Here is an 18,862-nt window from a genome sequence, read left to right as displayed (position 1 = left end):
CTCTAAAACCCGAAGGCCGAGACATATCCCTTCCTCGGCCGCAGTCGCAAAATCAAGAAGTCAGCAGCGTGCTCAACGAGACATTAACATTTTACTCCCTGGTCGAGCTCGGCTGTCGAGTTGGCATGCCCCACACATAATCAAATGACGTAGTTAGCTTATTAGTTACATAGCCTACGCACCACGTAGGCTTGGTAGTTTTTAAGGTCAACATTATTCATACTTATAATTAACATGCCTCTAACAAAAAATAAAATAAATTCAAGAGAGAGAAGACAATCAAGTTGAAATAATGCGTAAAAGTAATCAAATTGAGAAATTTCCTCACTCGACGTACAACAGCATAAATAGAAGTCAAAAACACAATTTCTCTCGCAATCTTGTCTAATAGCATTACCTAGCTACCCCACGCTAGCGATTGATTTACAAATGCTGCCTATGTCAATGACGAAGAAGTTCAGATTATTTGGCACCTTCGAATGGATTGTTATGTAAGAATCAAATCACGAACAATTAACGTGTTCATACTTGTAATTAACATGCTTCTGACTAGACGAGGAATGATTGTTGTTATTTGTTAACCTGAAAAATCAAATAAACTCGAGGGGTAGAAAACAAACACTCCGGCCATGAAAAACGGAGGTATTTTGAAATACCTCATTTCGTTGAAAGGTTATATGGAATCATGGATGCAGTTTGCAATGGACACCAACCTTCGAACCCGAAACCCAAAGGAATAACGCTTGCCACTTATCCACTAGGTTGGGAAGAAGGCTGGTACATTTATGTGTAGAACAACATATTTAACACAGACCTTTCAATCATTTGGGTTCAAAGCCTAAAAAAATGACAGTCACTTAGTACTACAGTTTAGTTGTATTCGTTGCATCATTCACTTATAAGTAAGAAGTTTAAGGTTCAAATATTATAAATGGCGAGTTTGATATCAATTTATTTCCACATTCTTAGTGTAAATATATCATTATACAAAAAAAAAATGAAAATAAGTACAACCCTTTATTAAAAAGAAATATAAGAAGCTGACACTATGATTTAATGGTAATCCTTATCACTTGTAACTCGTAAGTGTGTCTTGTTTTTTTTTTTTTTTTTTTTTGGAATACAAAGATAATATTTACGCTAAAAGGTCATGGATTTAGGTCAAGGCACACAACAGGCTACCAATAATAAATTGGCATTAAACTTGTCATACACGAAGTTTGAACATAATATCTCTATTTAGGCATTCCACAGTGGTTTAAGTGAGGTTAATGTTTATATAAAAGAATCTAGATTCGTATTAAGCTGTTAGTACATTGGTATGAGTTTGATAAGAGTGAGTTTAATAAGCATTACACTCATAAATTCAATATATTAAACTCAAAAATAAGAATCACTCCCATTGTACTCATTTTTCTGGCTTACTATAGGATTTTGATTATTGGTACTAGACTCAATATTTCGATCGACTGTGGAAGGCCTATATAGAGATGAATATTACTAAACAATATAGTACTAAGTGGCATAAGTGAGGAGTATTAGGTTCGATTTTCATTCATAAAGAGTTTGAATCAAATTATTATAGTTGGTCATTGTGTGACTTAGGTCAACTTCTGATACACGTTTTTATGGAGCCCACTTTGTAATAGATAAACGATTTAGATCGTTAAATACATTATGAAATATGCCCATGAAAACTAACGTTCGAATTAGTTTTGGTTAAAGCCTTAAACAAGTCGCTTTATTGAACTCTAGAGATCTATATAATGTCAGTTCTTTTTTTTTTTCTTTTTTTTTTGAGTACATCGATATTTTCACACTAAGAGAAGAGGAAGTTCGGCAAAGCCACACAATAGCCAGCCTAATTTGGTATTGAATTTGTCATCCACGAGATTCGAACCTAAAACCTCTCATTTTCAAATAAAAAAGAATATCATAAAACGGTAATACTGAGTGACATTTCAGTAAGTTTATAGTATCAAGCTTTTAATTAAAATAAATAAAAACTGAAGTTTTCTTTGTATCTCCACACCCAAACCTCACGACCACCACTGCACGCCTTCATTATTTTCTGAGCTGCATACAACTCGGCATGGTGTGGTGAAAGCATACCTCCCATGCGACCTGCCATTGCCGCCAAAAAGCTACCCCTGCTGCTGCGAATAACCACCCCATAGCCACCAGTTTTCGAATTCTCCGCTCAAGCTCCATTGAAATTACATTTTACCCACCCATCCTTAGGTTTCATCCAAGTTCATTTGCCTGGGACCCTTGGTTCCTTCTTTGACAAGTGCCATTGGTGGTACGCATCCAACCATTCCTCCGCATGAACACCAATCTCACATGGCGGTGTTCGAAAACCATTCCACACATGGTCATTCCGATCGAGCTCGCCAAATGTTCCAAATAATCATCAATGTCAAATCAAACGTGAGACTGGAAGAACTCTGTGCAAGCGGAGCCACCCGCTCTGGAAAACCAATTGATTAGACCCACTAATTCTCAAACCCAGCTGCGAGAACCAAACTGCAACGGCCAACGGACAATCTCTGAAAACATCCTCAATCGTTTCAGAATGTGATGAGAAGGTCACACAAACATCCTCATTTAGAACTCTGCGACGGGCGAGTTGAGAGCGAGTGGTTAGTGCAATTGTAGGATTTATCTTATGGGATAAATAAATATCAAAGGATATTCCACCCACATGAGGATATTAACCTCCTAATTATCTATGTGATAATTAGATGAAAATCAAGAGAGAATATACTTGGGATTTACATGGGCTTTTTAGTCTTTCTACACTATTCTCAACCACTATATAAGGAGGCTTTAGGGAAGAGTGAAGACACAAGAAACACAAGTTTTTCCACAATTCAAATATTCTAGTTAGGTCTCTAGAGCTATCACTTTCGGCTCTAGGTCTTGGGAGGCAAAAACCAAGGGGAAACTCAACATACCGTAGCCAACCCGACGGCCTGCGAGGTTCTAGACGTGCACGAAGGGTCAGAGCAGTTGTTCGTGTTTGTAAGAGCGTGTTCAGATTCAAGCTTCCGCATAAAAGGTACACACATCCTTTCGAATTTATTTATAGTCTTCCAACAGTGGTATCAGAGCCACTCACACACTCTTCGAATGAAAGAATGAGATATATATGAATATGCCATGAATGCTTGTCTTTAAAAATTTTCATTTTTGTCATGCTTATTTTTTCTGGGTTTTAACGCTTGGGTTATGTTCTTTACATTCATATGAGACTATGTTTAAAATTTGGTAAAGAAAAACCAAGTGGTTAGAGAGATAATTGAAATTCTAGTTTCGTAATAGCATGAAAAACGAAAATTTTCAAGGTTTTTACGACCCTTTTTTTGTGAGGTTAGAGTTGTTTTTCGATTTCTCCAAAGAGACTTAATTATAGATGGTAATCTAATCTTTCTAATGACATAAAATATGCATAAAACGGATGCATATTCGCTAAGTCATGGCCTCTGTAAACCGGCCTCGCGAGAGTAAAAAAATCTGAAAATTCCAGATTTTTTTGGAAGAAGATGATGAACAGTGGTTCATCTCTTCCACTCTCAGCCTAAGCAAGTACGAGTACATCGCTAGGCTTTCGTGGATGTTAGCTACACCGTTGGATTCATCTTAGGGAGTTCAATATAACAGAGGTCAAAAGAACGGCATTAGACTATCAAAGAGGTTTGGTTTTTAAAAGCTTTGCTCCACCACCACTCTCGGATTTGACCTAGCGCACTTACGGAGGCCCACATGTCGAGCCCATTCTCTAAAAACCCTAATCGTTGTGCACTCAATTGGATGTTGCATGAAAAATGGAAAAGCGTAAAACATAATAATGTTTAAATTAGATTTATTTCAAAAATAATTAGAAAATATGATCTTGACTCTTAGAATTGAATGGTAATTACGAGCAACTTAGTGGATTTTTTAATTTCAACCTAGAAGAAAAAGTGAAATATTTTCTAATGAGTTTTGAAATAAATAAATGTAAGATGTGTAATTAATTAATAATGTCAAAATTATTTCACCCTTGTAGAAAGAAATGGCTGCCAAAAATGTTGTTGTTGATTTAACCAAAGGAAAGAAACTGGTTGGAACCAACTATGATATTTAGCATAGGAAGATCCAATATTGTCTCAATGAACAAGAAACTCTTGGAGCCCTTGGAGGCTTCGGTGGATAAGCCTGATCTTGATAGAGATGGAATCACTACGGCTCAGCATACGACTAGAGTAAGGTCTTATGAATCTTAGTTCAAGAAAGAATGAAGTGCGCGCTTTACTATGTTAAGCAGCATGTATGATGATCTTATTAGTGAGTATGAAGGGTACTCGACCGCCAAGGAGAGGTGAGACCAGTTGAAATTTGCTTTTGATGGAACCTCAACTACTAGGCTGAGAAGTCTAGTGTTGAAGTTTGAGGTTTACAGGATGGATCTTAAGCACTTTGTATCTGAACATCTTAGGAAGATGTCTAGCATGATACGAGATTTGAAAGTTGCTGGGAGTATCCTCATTGATGAAAAACAAGTCCAAGCTGTGATTAGGTCCTCCCAGACTCATAAGATGCCCTTAAATAGACCATGACACACAATGATTAGATTAAGAACTTTCATGACATCTAGTGTCATGTTGAACTGGAAGGTGAGCGCCAAGTGGTGACCCAGATTACTACCCTTTTGACTTAAGGTGGGTCCAAAAATGGTAACCAGTTTAAAGGAAAGGGTAAAACCAAGTTTGAGAAATTGATGCAAAGCTTGCTCCTAATTTTAATAAGATCAAGGCTCACAGAAGTAAACGTGGCAAGAAAAACAAATCCAAGTCAACATGCTTTAACTGTAAAAAGAAGGGACACTTCGCTCGTAATTGCACTGAGCCGAATAGAAAGGTAATCCCTAACCCTAAATCTATCATTGTTTATGTATGTTCGCATATACATGTTGCTTACACGTCCAACAATTAGATTATAGACACAAGAGCAACCAAGCATATGATGCGAGATAAAAAGGGGTTCAAAAATTATCACGCTTTCCAGCAAAGTCACACTAGGTGTATGTGGGTGAAGGAAATAGTATAGAAGCTTTAGGAGTTGGTTCATATCAACTTCAACTAAGCTTTGTGTGTCAACTACTTCTTCATGATGTCTTGCACGCCCCTAGAATGCAATTTAATTTACTTTTAGTTACTACACTTTTATATGAAGGATATTGTTTTTACTTAAGCTCGTCTAAACTTGTGATATATTTGGATCAAGTTGAAATTGGATATGGTTCAATAAAGAACAATTTTGTTTGCTTAGATTTGATCGATTCTTGTTTTTCTACTTCTTTAGTAACTATTATTAAACATGTTAATTTTGAAACATGGCATGTTAGACTAGGATATATAGGGCAAGATAGAATGATAAGGTTAGTTAGAGAAGGTCTATTGAGGTCACTCACTAATGTCAACCTACCTATATGTGAGCCTTGTTTAGCTGACAAAGCAGTTAAAAAGCCTTTTGGAAAGGCTGTTTGAGTCACTCAACCATTAGAGTTAATCCACCCTGACATCTGTGGACCAATGAGTGTGAAGGCCCGTCTTAGCACCTCTTATTTTCTGACCTTGATTGACGATTACATGATTCAATTGACAAATATAAGGCACGCCTTGTGGCAAAATGATACACTCAGCAATTGGGTGTAGACTATGAAGAGACATTCTCCCTTGTGGTGAGATTTGCCTCTATTCGCCTCATTTTAGCTATTATTGCTCAACTAGATTTGGTACTTTACCAAATGGATGTTAAGACAGCATTTCTCAATGAAGAACTATACGAGGAGATATACATGGATTAACCTCTAGGCTTTGAGACTAAGGGACAAGAGCGCAAAGTTTGTCACCTAAAACATTCCATATATGGCCTCAAGCAATCGTCTAGACAGTGGAACATAGATTCCATAATACAATCACTTTATTTGGGTTTGAGATGATTGAGGAAAACCGATGTGTGTATCTTAAAAAAATTTAGAAAAAGTATTCTCATACTTTCTCTGTATGTTGACGACATCCTAATAACGGGAAATGACAAAACTTCCATAGAAACCACGAAACCATGGTTGTCATCCCATTTTAAGATGACAGATATAGGTGAAGCACATTATGTGCTTGGAGTTAAGATCACGAGAGATCACTCAAGGAAATTTCTAAGTTCGTTTCAACATTAAGAAGGTACTTGAACGATTTAAGGTGGAGAACTACAAACCCATAGACACTCCTATGGAAAGAGGCGCGATATTGTCCTTGGAATAATGTCTAAAGACTAAGAAAAAGAAAGAACAAATGGTAAACGTCCCTTATGCCTCTGTAGTAAGAAGTCTAATGTAAGGGATACTTTGCACGCGTCCAAACATTTGCCATGCCATGGGCATGGTAAGCCGCTATCAAAGTAATCCTGGACAAGCTTACTGGCAAGCTGTCAAGAGGATTACGAGATACTTGCAAGGAACAAAAGATTTAGCCCTATGCTACTAATGAGGGGATCTGAAGTTAAGAGGACATAGTGATGCAAACTGGGCAAGCGATAGAGATGAACACAAGTCCACCTCAGGTTATGCTTTTGTCCTTGGAGGTGGAATTGTTTCTTGGTGTAGCAAGAAGCAAACTTGTATTGCTCTGTCCACGATGGAATCAGCATATGTTATCCTTGGATCAATTGTTCAAGAAGTTGTTTGGCTTAGGAGGTTTCTACGATAGATGGAAGTTACGGCTTATGCTTAAAAAGTTGTACTTGTCTACTGTGATAGTACTTTGGCCTTAGCATACACTAAAGATCCTAAATATCATGGCAAATCTAAGCATATAGATACACGATATCATTTCTTTAGGAACAAGGTTACCAAAGGTGAAGTAGTGTTGAAACATATCTCGACCAGCAATATGCTCGCTGATCCCATGACTAAACCCATAATTAGAAACTCATTTCTAACTCATGTAAAGAATATGGGTTTATGAAGGGTTTGATGTGTTTTTCTTTGTATTTGACATTATTATTGAATAAAAAGGCATTGAAGTTTTTCATTTCATATTAATTTTTGAAATGATTGTTTACACATCTTTATGAGTGTCACCAAGCTAGAATCAGTTTTTCACACGAACAATTCACCCTAGTGCTGAGATAGCGAGTAGGATGAGACATTTGTGTCCTCAACGCATTAGACTGCGAGACTAGACACGTGTATGTTGAACGTACCAATATGCATAAGGTAAAAGTCACCTTAAAAATGTCTAAGATGAGACTTAACAGAAGTCGAACATGAGATTTGTTTCATGTTGAAGCTTGTAAAGCCAAATATGAGTGTCTAGGTGGGCGCCGAGAAGGTGACCAGGCTAGAAGACTCAGGTTAGGCATTTGTGTAATGACTAGACTAAGATCCGTATGGTGTATGTCCAATGGACATGTGACACATTCATTGAAATAAGGATACACCATAGCATACAAATCATATTGTATATGCTATAACTAACTAATAGTAGAGTGATGAATTGATCCCTGCTTCAATCCATGTGTGAACCACAAGGAATCTATACGATTTCACCCTTATGCCTTTGAACTAAAGTCTATGTTAAAAAGATGAGGTTTAATGATCGCTACTTTAGCATGTTTATCTAAGACAGTCAAGTTAGTTATTGTCCCATAAGGCATGTCTAGGCAAGCAGTTAAATCAAATTAGCCTGACATGAGAGCTTAAGGAATATAGTTCGAAGAAAACACTATGTCATGTGATTCATTAGTTGCGCGGCGTCTTTTGATATTTGTTATCAAAAATAAGACATGGATACATGATACTTGTGAGACATGGCATTGTTTTGTATTTCATAACTAGTGATAAAGAATGTCAAGTATGGTGTGACAAACAATCTGGGGCATAAAGCGATGAACTTCCGAGTGATGCACTATTGTTAGTTTAGTGATAATTTAATGGCAGTGCTCCTGGTTATGTACGTTCTTTCTCACGAGGCCACTCATCTCATTTCCTGTATGAGGAGATAGACTAGAATGGATGTGAACTAAGTATGTTGATTGAGACTATGCCACACCCTATGTGGGTAAGTGAGAGATGTAGGATTTATCTTATGGGATAAATAAATATCAAAGGATATTCCACCTATATGAGGATATTAACCTCCTAATTATCTATGTGATAATTAGATGAAAATCAAGAGATATTCATATTACAATATACTTGGGATTTTCATAAGCTTTTCAATCTTTGTACACTCTTCCCAACCACCATATAAGGAGGCTTTGGGGAAGAGTGAAGACACAAGAAACACAAGCTTTTCCATAGTTCAAATATTCTAGTTAGGTCTTCAGAGCTATCACTTTCGGCTCTAGGCCTTGGGAGGTGAAAACCAAGGGGCAACTCGACATACCGTAGCCAACCCGACGACCTACGAGGTTCTAGACGTGCACGAAGGGTCAGAGCAGTTGTTCGTGTTTGTAGGAGCGTGTTAAGATTCAAGCTTCTGCATAAAAGGTACACACATCATTTCGAATTTATAGTCTTCCAATAGCATTTAAAGCGCCTCACCACACCGAAATCTTCCCCTTCCTAGGCACGTGAGTGCCCCCGCACCCCCCCCCCACCCCCCCCCCCGGTGCGGGAGCTTTTTTCATAAAAATAGTTCCTTCTCCGACGAACTTGTATAGTCATCTACACTTCTTTCCTTGCAATATGATAAGCACTATAGACAGAAAATCTCTCATTCTTCTCATAATGCCAAACTACTCTATCCTTAGTACTCCGAGCACTCAGCAGAATAGATTGAAGAAGAATTACCACTAGACCGTAGTACTAAGTAGCTGGTCTGGAAGTTGAGTTGGTTCTAGCATATTTCTGCCTACAAATAGTGTGTAGCCCTACTGAATCCTTGATGACCACCCAAACCCTAGTCGCTCATTGGGGTAGAGAACGGTATTGTGTTTTGAAGCATCTTTACAGAAATTTCAACTATGCGAGGTGTTCATATGGTCAAAGTTGAAATACTATAAATAACAAGAACCCTTGACAGAAGGGGTTTCCAATTTTTACCAACAAAAAAAAAAAAGTAATTGTGGGGCTCACTCTATATTCTGCTACACTAATCTGAACTAGTTAATCTTTAAGTCTCCAACCATAGATTTATTTTTGTAAAATATTAGCCAAAGTGAAAATGATTGAGACATCTAATTGTAGTGGTAGAGATTGACAACATGGTGTGGTAGAGATTGACAAACGTGGTGTTCTAAGAAGTTCTAAAAATGATATTGAATTGAATTGATTTTGCAATATTTTTCCACAAGAGGCATCTAAGCAAAGGCATACCCTTTTTTTTTTTTTTTTTTTTTGAAAAATAGGGATTAGTTGTGGGGCCCACACTACATCGAACTTCAAAGATTCGAATTGTCTATTTTTCAAGCTGCACCTCTTAGATCTCTTTGCAAAACATTAGCCAAATCAGAAATATTTGAGACATCTAATTGAGTTCAAAGAAATTGAAGAACCATTTGTTGTTCTATAAGAAACAATGAAATTTCATTCTGATAATTAAGTAGGCAAATGGATTAGGATAAAATTGAATATTTGCAAGGATAATCTATGAATTGAGACTTACAAAATAAACGGTTCAATTGTTAAAGTTCGACGTAGAGTGTATCCCACAACTAATCTCCATTTTAAAAAAAAATGGAGATCTCTTCACTTAAAAGACATGTTGATCTATATATGTATAGAAATCCAAATGCTGAAAGAGTTCTAATCGTTGCAAAAGAATATGGAGCATGTTAGTCTCAAGAGAACAGAAACTCGTTGTCACATTGCAAGGTAAGGTGGTTGGTGATTCCAATTGTCAAATTGACAAAGGGTATTATTGTTGGTGATCATTGACTATAAGGGGTGGTTGTGAGAAGAAACCAGACAATTCCAAAATGATCACTCCCAAGTAGTGAACTGCCTCAAATCCGCACCAAAACAATTCACAAGCTACAAGAATAATATAGTCCTTGCCTCCATGAATCCCATCTAAATACTCAAGTAATTCATGCTTGCTATCAAAGCAAAAATAAAGCCAAAGTTGAAGTTGAATCTTGGTCTAGTGGTATTTTTTTACATTTGTAATTGAAAATCGTAAATTTAAATCTCGTTAATAGTTAAATAAATACCAAATTATTATAGCATATTTATTGTGTCTAATTTAAATTCTCACCATTTAATATAAATATATTTTTGCAGATAAATGGTAAGTGTCGATTCCGCCGTCTTTAGTCTTCATGAAAATGTATGTGCAAAACAATCAACACCTTTGATCAAAGACCAAAAACCTCATGCACCCACGATGAGGGGTGTTTGGCTAATGCATCTTCGATGCCTAAGTTAGTCTCTAAAAAGAGTGAGAGTTTAGAGTTTTCTGTGTATAGAAAAGGCGTACCATTTTTTTGTAGAGAAATGGGATATTTATCGGAGATGTGGCTTGCCATTTAGGGTTAATTTAATGAGAATATTCTCAAGATATGATGTAAATAATATTTTAGAATTAAAGGTTTTATCCCATAACAAATGTGATTATTGGAAATGTATTAATGATAGGATTTATGAATAATCCTATCATTAAATACCTTTGAATTTTTCTGGGTGCAGTGGAGCTCTGAGCAGTTGTCATCTACCACCTGGAAGTCCTAGGATGCTAAGTTGCGCATTGGATGTCGTGCTCATTTAATAGGGACAATCTTGTATTTTTTGGCTAAAAGTCCATGTGTCGCCTCCAGGATTTTTGGGATGGAATTATTTTTGGCTCCACAGTAAGGAGACTCTCTTAAAAGTGGAACTCTCTATGAACTCTATGTCACCTCATTTTTTACACTTTTTTTTATTATATTGACCCCAAAATATAAGGTGACAAAAAGTTTATGAAGAGTTCTATTTTGAGAGTCTTCTTAGCATTTCTCATTATTGCATATGGCACTTACAACAATAACGAAAATCAATCATGTTTCTACATTATAGTGCAAATTCAATGCCTACTGATTTTCCTCTCACAAACAATTAATTATTTAATACACTGATGCTGGTAAAAAGATGTAAATATATTGCTATACTAAAAAACAAAATATAAACTCAAAAGTTATCAACCAAACCTCATCCAAAAAATAAGAAAATATGGATAAAAAAAAAAAGGAATATTAAAAGAGTAATGTTATTCATACCATACTTTTATACTACATTTTCATATCATCTTAGGTGACATTTAATGTGGACAGCCACATCATTTGAATTAATCAGATTTTTAAATTTAGTTCATTATTTAATAAATTAATAATTAAGAAAAACTAGTTAATTAAATGATGATTATGGCATACGAGGAGTCATTCTCCTTCCTTTCCTTAGGTTTTGCAAATTTTTTAAATGATATGGTTGTTCACATCAGATATCATCTAAGATGGTATGAAAATGTGGTATAAAAACATAATATGAATAGTATTACTCATATTAAAATAATGAAAAGAAGGTTCACACGTCAACAACATTGGAATAGTGGTGGGCCCAAAAGTTAGTCCACCAACTCCCTTCACCAACCGCACAAGAAATTTTTCTTTCGTATTGTAACATAAGTTATGCATCACAGTACTATTATACAAGTAGTAAAAAAATTTATATTTTTGTTATTAATTTTTTAACATAAAAATTTTATTATTTGTATAAAAACACGTATTGTATCATTCGTATTCTAAACACATTAAAAAATTACTACCCACGTACACCAAAAAAGTTTTATTGTAACTGAAATATAGGTGCACCACGTGTACGCAATTTCCTCTCTCTCTGAAAATCCGCTTCCATTTCTTCCTTAGCGCCAAAAATTCCAAAGCCTGAACCACATAACGAAATGTCGACCGAGACGCCACCGAATTTCTGGGGCGACATGCCGGAGGAGGAGTACTACACCTCCCAAGGAGTGCGCAACACCAAATCCTTCTTCCAAACCTCCAACGGCCAGATCTTCACCCAGTCCTTCCTGCCCTTGGATCAAAAAGTCAAAGCCACCGTCTTCATGACCCACGGCTACGGATCCGACACCGGCTGGCTCTTCCAGAAAATCTGCATCCGCTACGCCACCTGGGGCTACGCCATCTTTGCTGCCGACCTCCTTGGCCACGGCCGGTCCGATGGCATCCGCTGCTACCTCGGCGACATGGAAAAAGTCGCCGCCAGCTCCCTCTCCTACTTCCTCCACGTCCGCCAGTCCGAACCCTACGTCTGCCTCCCGGCCTTCCTGTTCGGCGAGTCCCTGGGCGGCTTAGCCACCATGCTCATGTACTTCCAATCCCCTCCCAATACGTGGACCGGCTTGATCTTCTCCGCCCCGCTCTTCGTCAAATCGGAAAACATGAAGCCCAGCAAAGTCCATCTCTTCCTGTACGGCCTCCTCTTCGGAATCGCCGACACGTGGGCGGTGATGCCGGACAACAATATGGTGGGGAAGGCGATCAAGGACCCCGCGAAGCTGAAGATCATAGCGTCGAATCCGAGGAGGTACACGGGCCCACCGAGGGTGGGGACAGTGAGGGAAACCGCTAGGATGTGCAAGTACGTGCAGGACAATTTCTCGCGAGTGACGGCGCCGTTTTTGACAGTGCACGGGACGGCGGACGGGGTAACGTGTCCGACGTCGTCGCTGCTGCTGTACGAGAAGGAATCGAGTGCGGACAAGACTTTGAAGATGTACGATGGGATGTACCATTCGTTGATACAAGGGGAGGCGGACGAGAACGCTGAGATTGTATTGAGGGATATGAGAGACTGGATTGACGAAAGAGTAGGGAGGAATGGTGGGCCCAATATTTGAATCAAAAGAACAATATCTTTCTGATCCAACAAAATACGCCATATATGTACACCATTCGTACTTCAGAGAAATGATAGGAGAATTTTTTAAAAGTGAGATTTTCTGTCATTTTATATTTTTGGTATAATATTATAATATTAATATCGAAATTGACGTTAAATTATGAAATGAAGTTCATGACCACTTTGAGAGTCTTCTTAGTATTTCAAATGTACTTTAATTGTCAATTAAATAGCTAATTGATTTGATGGGAGGTAACGAGTTTCAAACTCTCTAAAAACAATACATCATATGTATTTTAGTCGTCATTCGAACAAGACTAATTTTCTTGCTATGTATAAGTGCAACAACTTGATTCGTAGTCAAAAGATTTAGCGATTTATACTATTTTGTTGGCTATGCCAATGGCTTGGAAATTCAGTGTAAGCATTTTTTGGAACATCCCATCAAATTGTTATGTATGAACTAAGTCATGAATAACTCATGTTAATACTTGTAATTAACAGGCTTCTGACAAAAAAAATAAAATAAACTCGAGGGAAAGAAGACAATCAAATTGAAATAATGTGTAAAAATAATCATATTGAGAAATTTTCATCCGACGTACATACAACAGCTTAATTAGAAGTCAAAAGCGCAATTTCTCTCAATCTTGTGTAATAGCATTACCTAGTTGTGGCGCGCAAGCGACTGATTTACATATGATGCCTATGTCAATGACCAAGAGATTCAGTTTATTTGACACCTTCGATGGGATTCTTATGTAAGAATTAAATCGTGAACAATTAACGTGTTCATACTTGTAATTAACATGCTCCTGACCAAAGAGGTATGATTGTTGTTATTTGTTAGGGTAAATTACACAAAACTACCTTAACTATTGTACCAGTCACAGTTTCATACTCCATCTTTAAAAAATGTCAATGTCATACCTCATCTACGAATTTATTATAATTTCATACCTTCGTCAGTTGTCTGTCAATTGCTCCGTTAAATGCTGAAGTGGCTTGAGGTGGGACCCCTTTTTTTATAAAAAAAATAATAAATATTACCTCAATATTTTAAAAAAAAAAAAAACTAAAAAAAAAAGAAAACCAAACCTAACTTTTTCCTATCCCATCCGTCACCCCCCACACTTCCTCCCTTCACTCTAGAACCCCACCGCCGCCTCTCTTCCTCCATCTCGTCCTCATCCTCCTCTAGCCGTCAGACCTCAAAACCACCATCAGAACCAAACCACTCCATCCCACCATCAGAACCAAACTATCTCCTTCCCCGTTCATCAGCCGTTTGATGGCTCCGATCCCATCAGACCTCAAACAAAAAATCAAACCCAATCCAAAATCAAATCTCATAATCCCACCCCCAGAACCCCCAAAAATCAAATCCAAAACCAAAATTTCATCACCTCTAAAACCATCAAGAATCAAATCGCATCCGTTGTCAACAGAACAAATTGTGTTCTGGGTCGTCAACGCCGACGCCTTCTGCATCGCCCTCCTCGAACCCGAACATGGTTGCGTTCGCATTGGCCTCTCGCTCTTCCATTCTTTGCTCTGGGTGTGGAGAGTCAAAAAGGACAGAGAAAACTAGAAGAGAATAGGGAGAGACCGAGAAAGAAAGGGGATGAGGTGTAGCGAGGTTAGTGGAGGAGGTGATGGAGGACGAGAGGCGGCAGTGGGGTTCTGAAGTGAAGGGAGGAATGGTGGGGTAGGGGGTGGAGACCGGTGGGATAGGAAAAAGGTTAGTGTGGTTTTTTTTTTAATTTTTTTAATATTTAGTTAATATTTAATTAATTTTTTAATAAAAAATTAGTCTCGTCTCAAGCCACGTCAGCATTTAATGGAGGAATTGACAGAAAACTGACAAAAGATATGAAATTGTAATAAATTAGTAGATGAGGTATGACATTGACATTTTTTAAAGACGGGGTATGAAACTATAATTGACCCAATAGTTGAGATAATTTTGTGTAATTTACCCTATTTGTTAACCTAAAATATAAAATAAACTCGACGGGGACAAACGGAGGAATTGACAGACAACTGACGGAAGGTATGAAATTGTAATAAATTCGTAGATGAGATATGACATTGACATTTTTTAAAGATGGGGTATGAAACTGTGACTGACCCAATGATTGAGATAATTTTGTATAATTTACCCTATTTGTTAACCTGAAATATAAAATAAACTCGACGGGGAGAAAACAAACAATCTAGCCAGAAAAACAGAGGTATTTTGAAAGGAAATTGGTATTAACACTCTAAATTTCTCATTCTACACTCCAAACTTTATATATTTAGAAATAAAAATACACTTGTGAGGAGCGTAGAATAAGATTTTAAAAAATTTGAAGTGTAGAATGAGAAATTTGAAATACCAATAACAATTTCCTTTTGAAATGCCTCATTTCGTTGAAAAATTATATGGAAATTGGAATCATGGATGCAGTTTGCCACGGACACCGATCTTTGAACCCGAAACCCAGAGGAATAAAGCTTGCCATTTATACACTGAGTTAGGAAGAAGGCTGGTACTTTTATGTGTACAAGAAATGAATTTAATAAACCCTTCAATCATTTGGGTTCAAGATGTTCTCTCTGGTCTCTACAAAATAAGACACTGTACTTAAAGTAGTTCATCAAGAATAGTAATTAATTTAAGAATCACTCTTATTGTACTCAGATTTTTTAACCTACTGTAGGATTTTGATTACTGGTACTATACTCAATTTTTTCGACCCACTGTGGAAAGCCTAGGTAGAGATGAATGTTATTTGACAAGAATGAAGGTAGGTACATTTATGTGTAAAAGAAATGTATTTGACAAGGCCTTTCTTTCAACCATTTGATTTGGGCTCAACCACTTATGTTGTACAAAATGTTGTCCGACAAAAGACACAGTTGTTGGAGAATAGTCCCGCGTCTGAGAAATGCAAAATTAATATACAATTTATATGTGGAGGGTTTACATCCATTTGTGTTTCTCAAATTTTATTGATTGTAAGACTGAAAATAGCACTCAAATAATACATTAACCCTTTCTCCTCAGTTGTCAGACCTCAATATAGGACGCTGGCATTTAATGCGCCACCTATGTAAACTAGCATACTGACATATTTTCACTTATCAACCAAACACTTGACAATGAAGTGATAGACGATCAGCCGAGAAGGTTCTCCTTTTCAGAATGGTGTCTCTTCGAGCGTTTCCCCAAGCACCTTTACGTCCTATCTTGGTCTATGTCATTAATTGCGATTCGCCATGTGGCTTGATTGTTTACTGACAAACCTGTCCTTGGAGACTTGTGCTGTAAAGTTTTCAGCCTTCCTACTTGCCATGGCAGTCAAAAAGTTCTTTATATATCCTGGTTAGTTTGAGATTATAAGCGGTCAGCTTTAGCGCTCGAGAGCATTCGTCTCTAAGCCCTTTAGACTTTGGGATTCTTGAACTTCTTTGGGCTTTTCATAGATTTTTGCCCAATCTGCACCACTATATGGGTCTAAAAGTGCCTTGCATTAACATTTACATTTTTCTGATACCTTTTATCCTTTTAACTTCTCCCCTTCTCCTCGACAATCTTGTGTAATAGCAGTACCTAGTTGTGACACGCTAGCGATTGATTTGCATATTCTGCCTACGTCAATGACCAAGAGATTTAGTGTAAACATTTACTTGGCACCTTCGATGGGATTCTTATGTAAGAATAAAATCATAAACCATTCATGTGTTCATACTTCTAGTTAACTGACTAAAGGTATGATTGCTGTTGTTATTTGCCTAAAAATAAAAATAAAACTCGACGGGAAGAAAACAATCAATCTGTCATAAAAACAGAGGTATTTTGAAATACCTCATTACATCGAAGGGTTAAGATATGGGTGCATGTTTGCTTTCACGTACACACCATCCGAAAGGACACCAACCTTCGAACCCGAAACCGAGAGGAGTAATGCTTGGCATTCATCCACTAGGTTGGGACGGAGGCCGGTACATTTATGTGTAAAAGAAATGGATTTTCGGGTTTTCATTTGGGTTCACAATATCCCCTCTAATAAAGACGGTACCTGGAGTAGTTCAGCAAGAATAGTAATTTAATATAATATCATTTCAAAGCATCCATTTACTTTTCACTTCTTTGATTTAGCTTTTCGAATAAGAGAATTTGAAACCCTAATTTTAGCAAGGGGATTTTAAAGCTTAGAAAAATAATAGTCACTTAGTGTTACGGTCTAGTAGTATTTGTTGCATTATCTTCATTTGTAAGTAATATGTCTTAAGTTATATTATTGTGAAGTTTAAGTTCAATGCCAATTTATCTACACACCTCTTAGTGTAATATATCGTTGTATAAAAAACCTAGAAAATAACTAAAGCCTTTTATTAAAAAGGAAATATAAGAAGCTGACACTATGGTCTAATAGAATTCATTATCACTTGTAACTAGTAGGTGAGTATTTTTATTTATTTATTTATTTATTTTTTTGGAATACAATGATATTATGTACACTAAAAAGGTCATGAATTTGGGCTAAAGCACACAATGGGCTAATAATTACAAATTTGTATCAAACTCTTCATACACGAGACTTGAACATAAGATTTCTATTTAAGCATTCCACAATGGTTTAGGCGAGTTTAATGTTTATATGAAAGAATCTGGCATCGTGAGTTTGATTTGTATTAAACTATTGGTACATTGGTGTGAGTTTGATAGGATTGAGTTTTAGAAGCATCACACTCATGAGTTCAACGTATTGAACTCAAAAAGAAGAATCTCTCTCATTGCACTCAAGTTTTCTGACCCAGTGTAGGAGTTTGATAATTGGTATCTCTCAATTTTTCGACCCACAGTGAAAGGCCTATGTGGAGATGAACGCTACTGGACGATGGTAATAAGTGACATAAGTTAGAGTTTTTAGGTTTAATTCTCGTCTATAGAAAGTTTAAAATAAATTATTATAGTTGTTCATTGTGTGACTTAACTCAAATTTAATACCTCTTTTGAGCAAATATACATATAAATATATATGCATGGATCCGAAGGGACTTGATGATGAAATTTTGCCGCATGAAGCCCATTGGGCCAATTAGTAGAGATGTCTATTTTTACAATACCCTGTTCAGCTTGGGCCTCAAATCGAACATTAAAATCTCAACTAATATTCGAATTAGTTATGGTTAAAGACTTAAACAAGTCGCTTTAGTCAACTCGAACATTAAAATCTCAACTAATATTCGAACATTAAAAACTATAGAGGATAGTTCATTTTGTTTTTTTTTTTTATTAAAAAAAAAAAAAGAAGAAGACATTTATATAAAAAAAATTATAAATAATCGATTTATCTATTTACGATAAGTTAACATTAGGTCACAATCTACTTTTTTGTGAAAAGATGGACAACTGATAGTAAACCATGATTATTTACTCATTTCGGGCTTGGAGAGGCTATGAAGAATTTCACCTTGCTAGTGGCCACAATCAAGCAGACTCACCAGCTCGTACGAGTAGATTGTCGAGGCAAAGCCACCAGCTGGTCCCCTTATTTAAAAAAAAAAAAAAACTTAATATTAACTTTTCTACATAGCGCTTTTGTATTTATACGAGCTGAATTTAGAAATTATTTCACAGAAAGGATAATTGAGTGTCGCTAAATTAATCTGTTAGTTTATTTATTTATTTATTTATTATTTTTAATACAAGAAGTAATTCACCATCAATACAATTCTGGTATCACATAAGTCGATAATGTACTTTTAACACTTGGATCAAAAGGTACGTAGAAGTAAAACCTAATACCTCAAAAAACACATATATAAGAATTTGAACTCGAATTAGAAGTTTCAACGTTTGCTCCCTTTCCACTAGGGGTGAGCATAAAATCATGGAACCGTAAAACCACGAAACCGAATCGAACCCTGGCAGAATAAACCCTAAAAAACTATTCCCCAAAAAAATCATCTTAAGTTCAAGAACTAAAC

The 18,862-nt window shown here is 36.7% G+C and overlaps 1 protein-coding gene across 1 annotated transcript; it reads left to right on the top strand.

Annotated features, from left to right (window-relative positions):
• The first annotated feature begins 11,697 nt into the window (after nt 1-11,697).
• On the top strand, nt 11,698-13,074 carry LOC125477157 (caffeoylshikimate esterase-like). The gene has a single exon (XM_048584109.1). The coding sequence runs from the start codon at nt 11,919-11,921 to the stop codon at nt 12,876-12,878; it is 960 nt and encodes a 319-aa protein (XP_048440066.1). The 5' UTR covers nt 11,698-11,918; the 3' UTR covers nt 12,879-13,074.
• Nucleotides 13,075-18,862: the final 5,788 nt, after the last annotated feature.

Source organism: the organism of the source record quoted next, unplaced genomic scaffold, assembly GCF_019419815.1.
Source record: "Pyrus x bretschneideri cultivar Hongxiangsu unplaced genomic scaffold, Pyrus_bretschneideri_v1 Contig20, whole genome shotgun sequence".
NCBI lineage: Eukaryota > Viridiplantae > Streptophyta > Magnoliopsida > Rosales > Rosaceae > Pyrus > Pyrus x bretschneideri.
This window is presented reverse-complemented; position numbering and strand designations above follow the sequence as displayed.

What these genes read in the sequence shown, in the direction of transcription:
- LOC125477157 (XM_048584109.1), top strand. Translation starts at nt 11,919, where the DNA reads ATGTCGACCGAGACGCCACCGAATTTCTGGGGCGACATGCCGGAGGAG.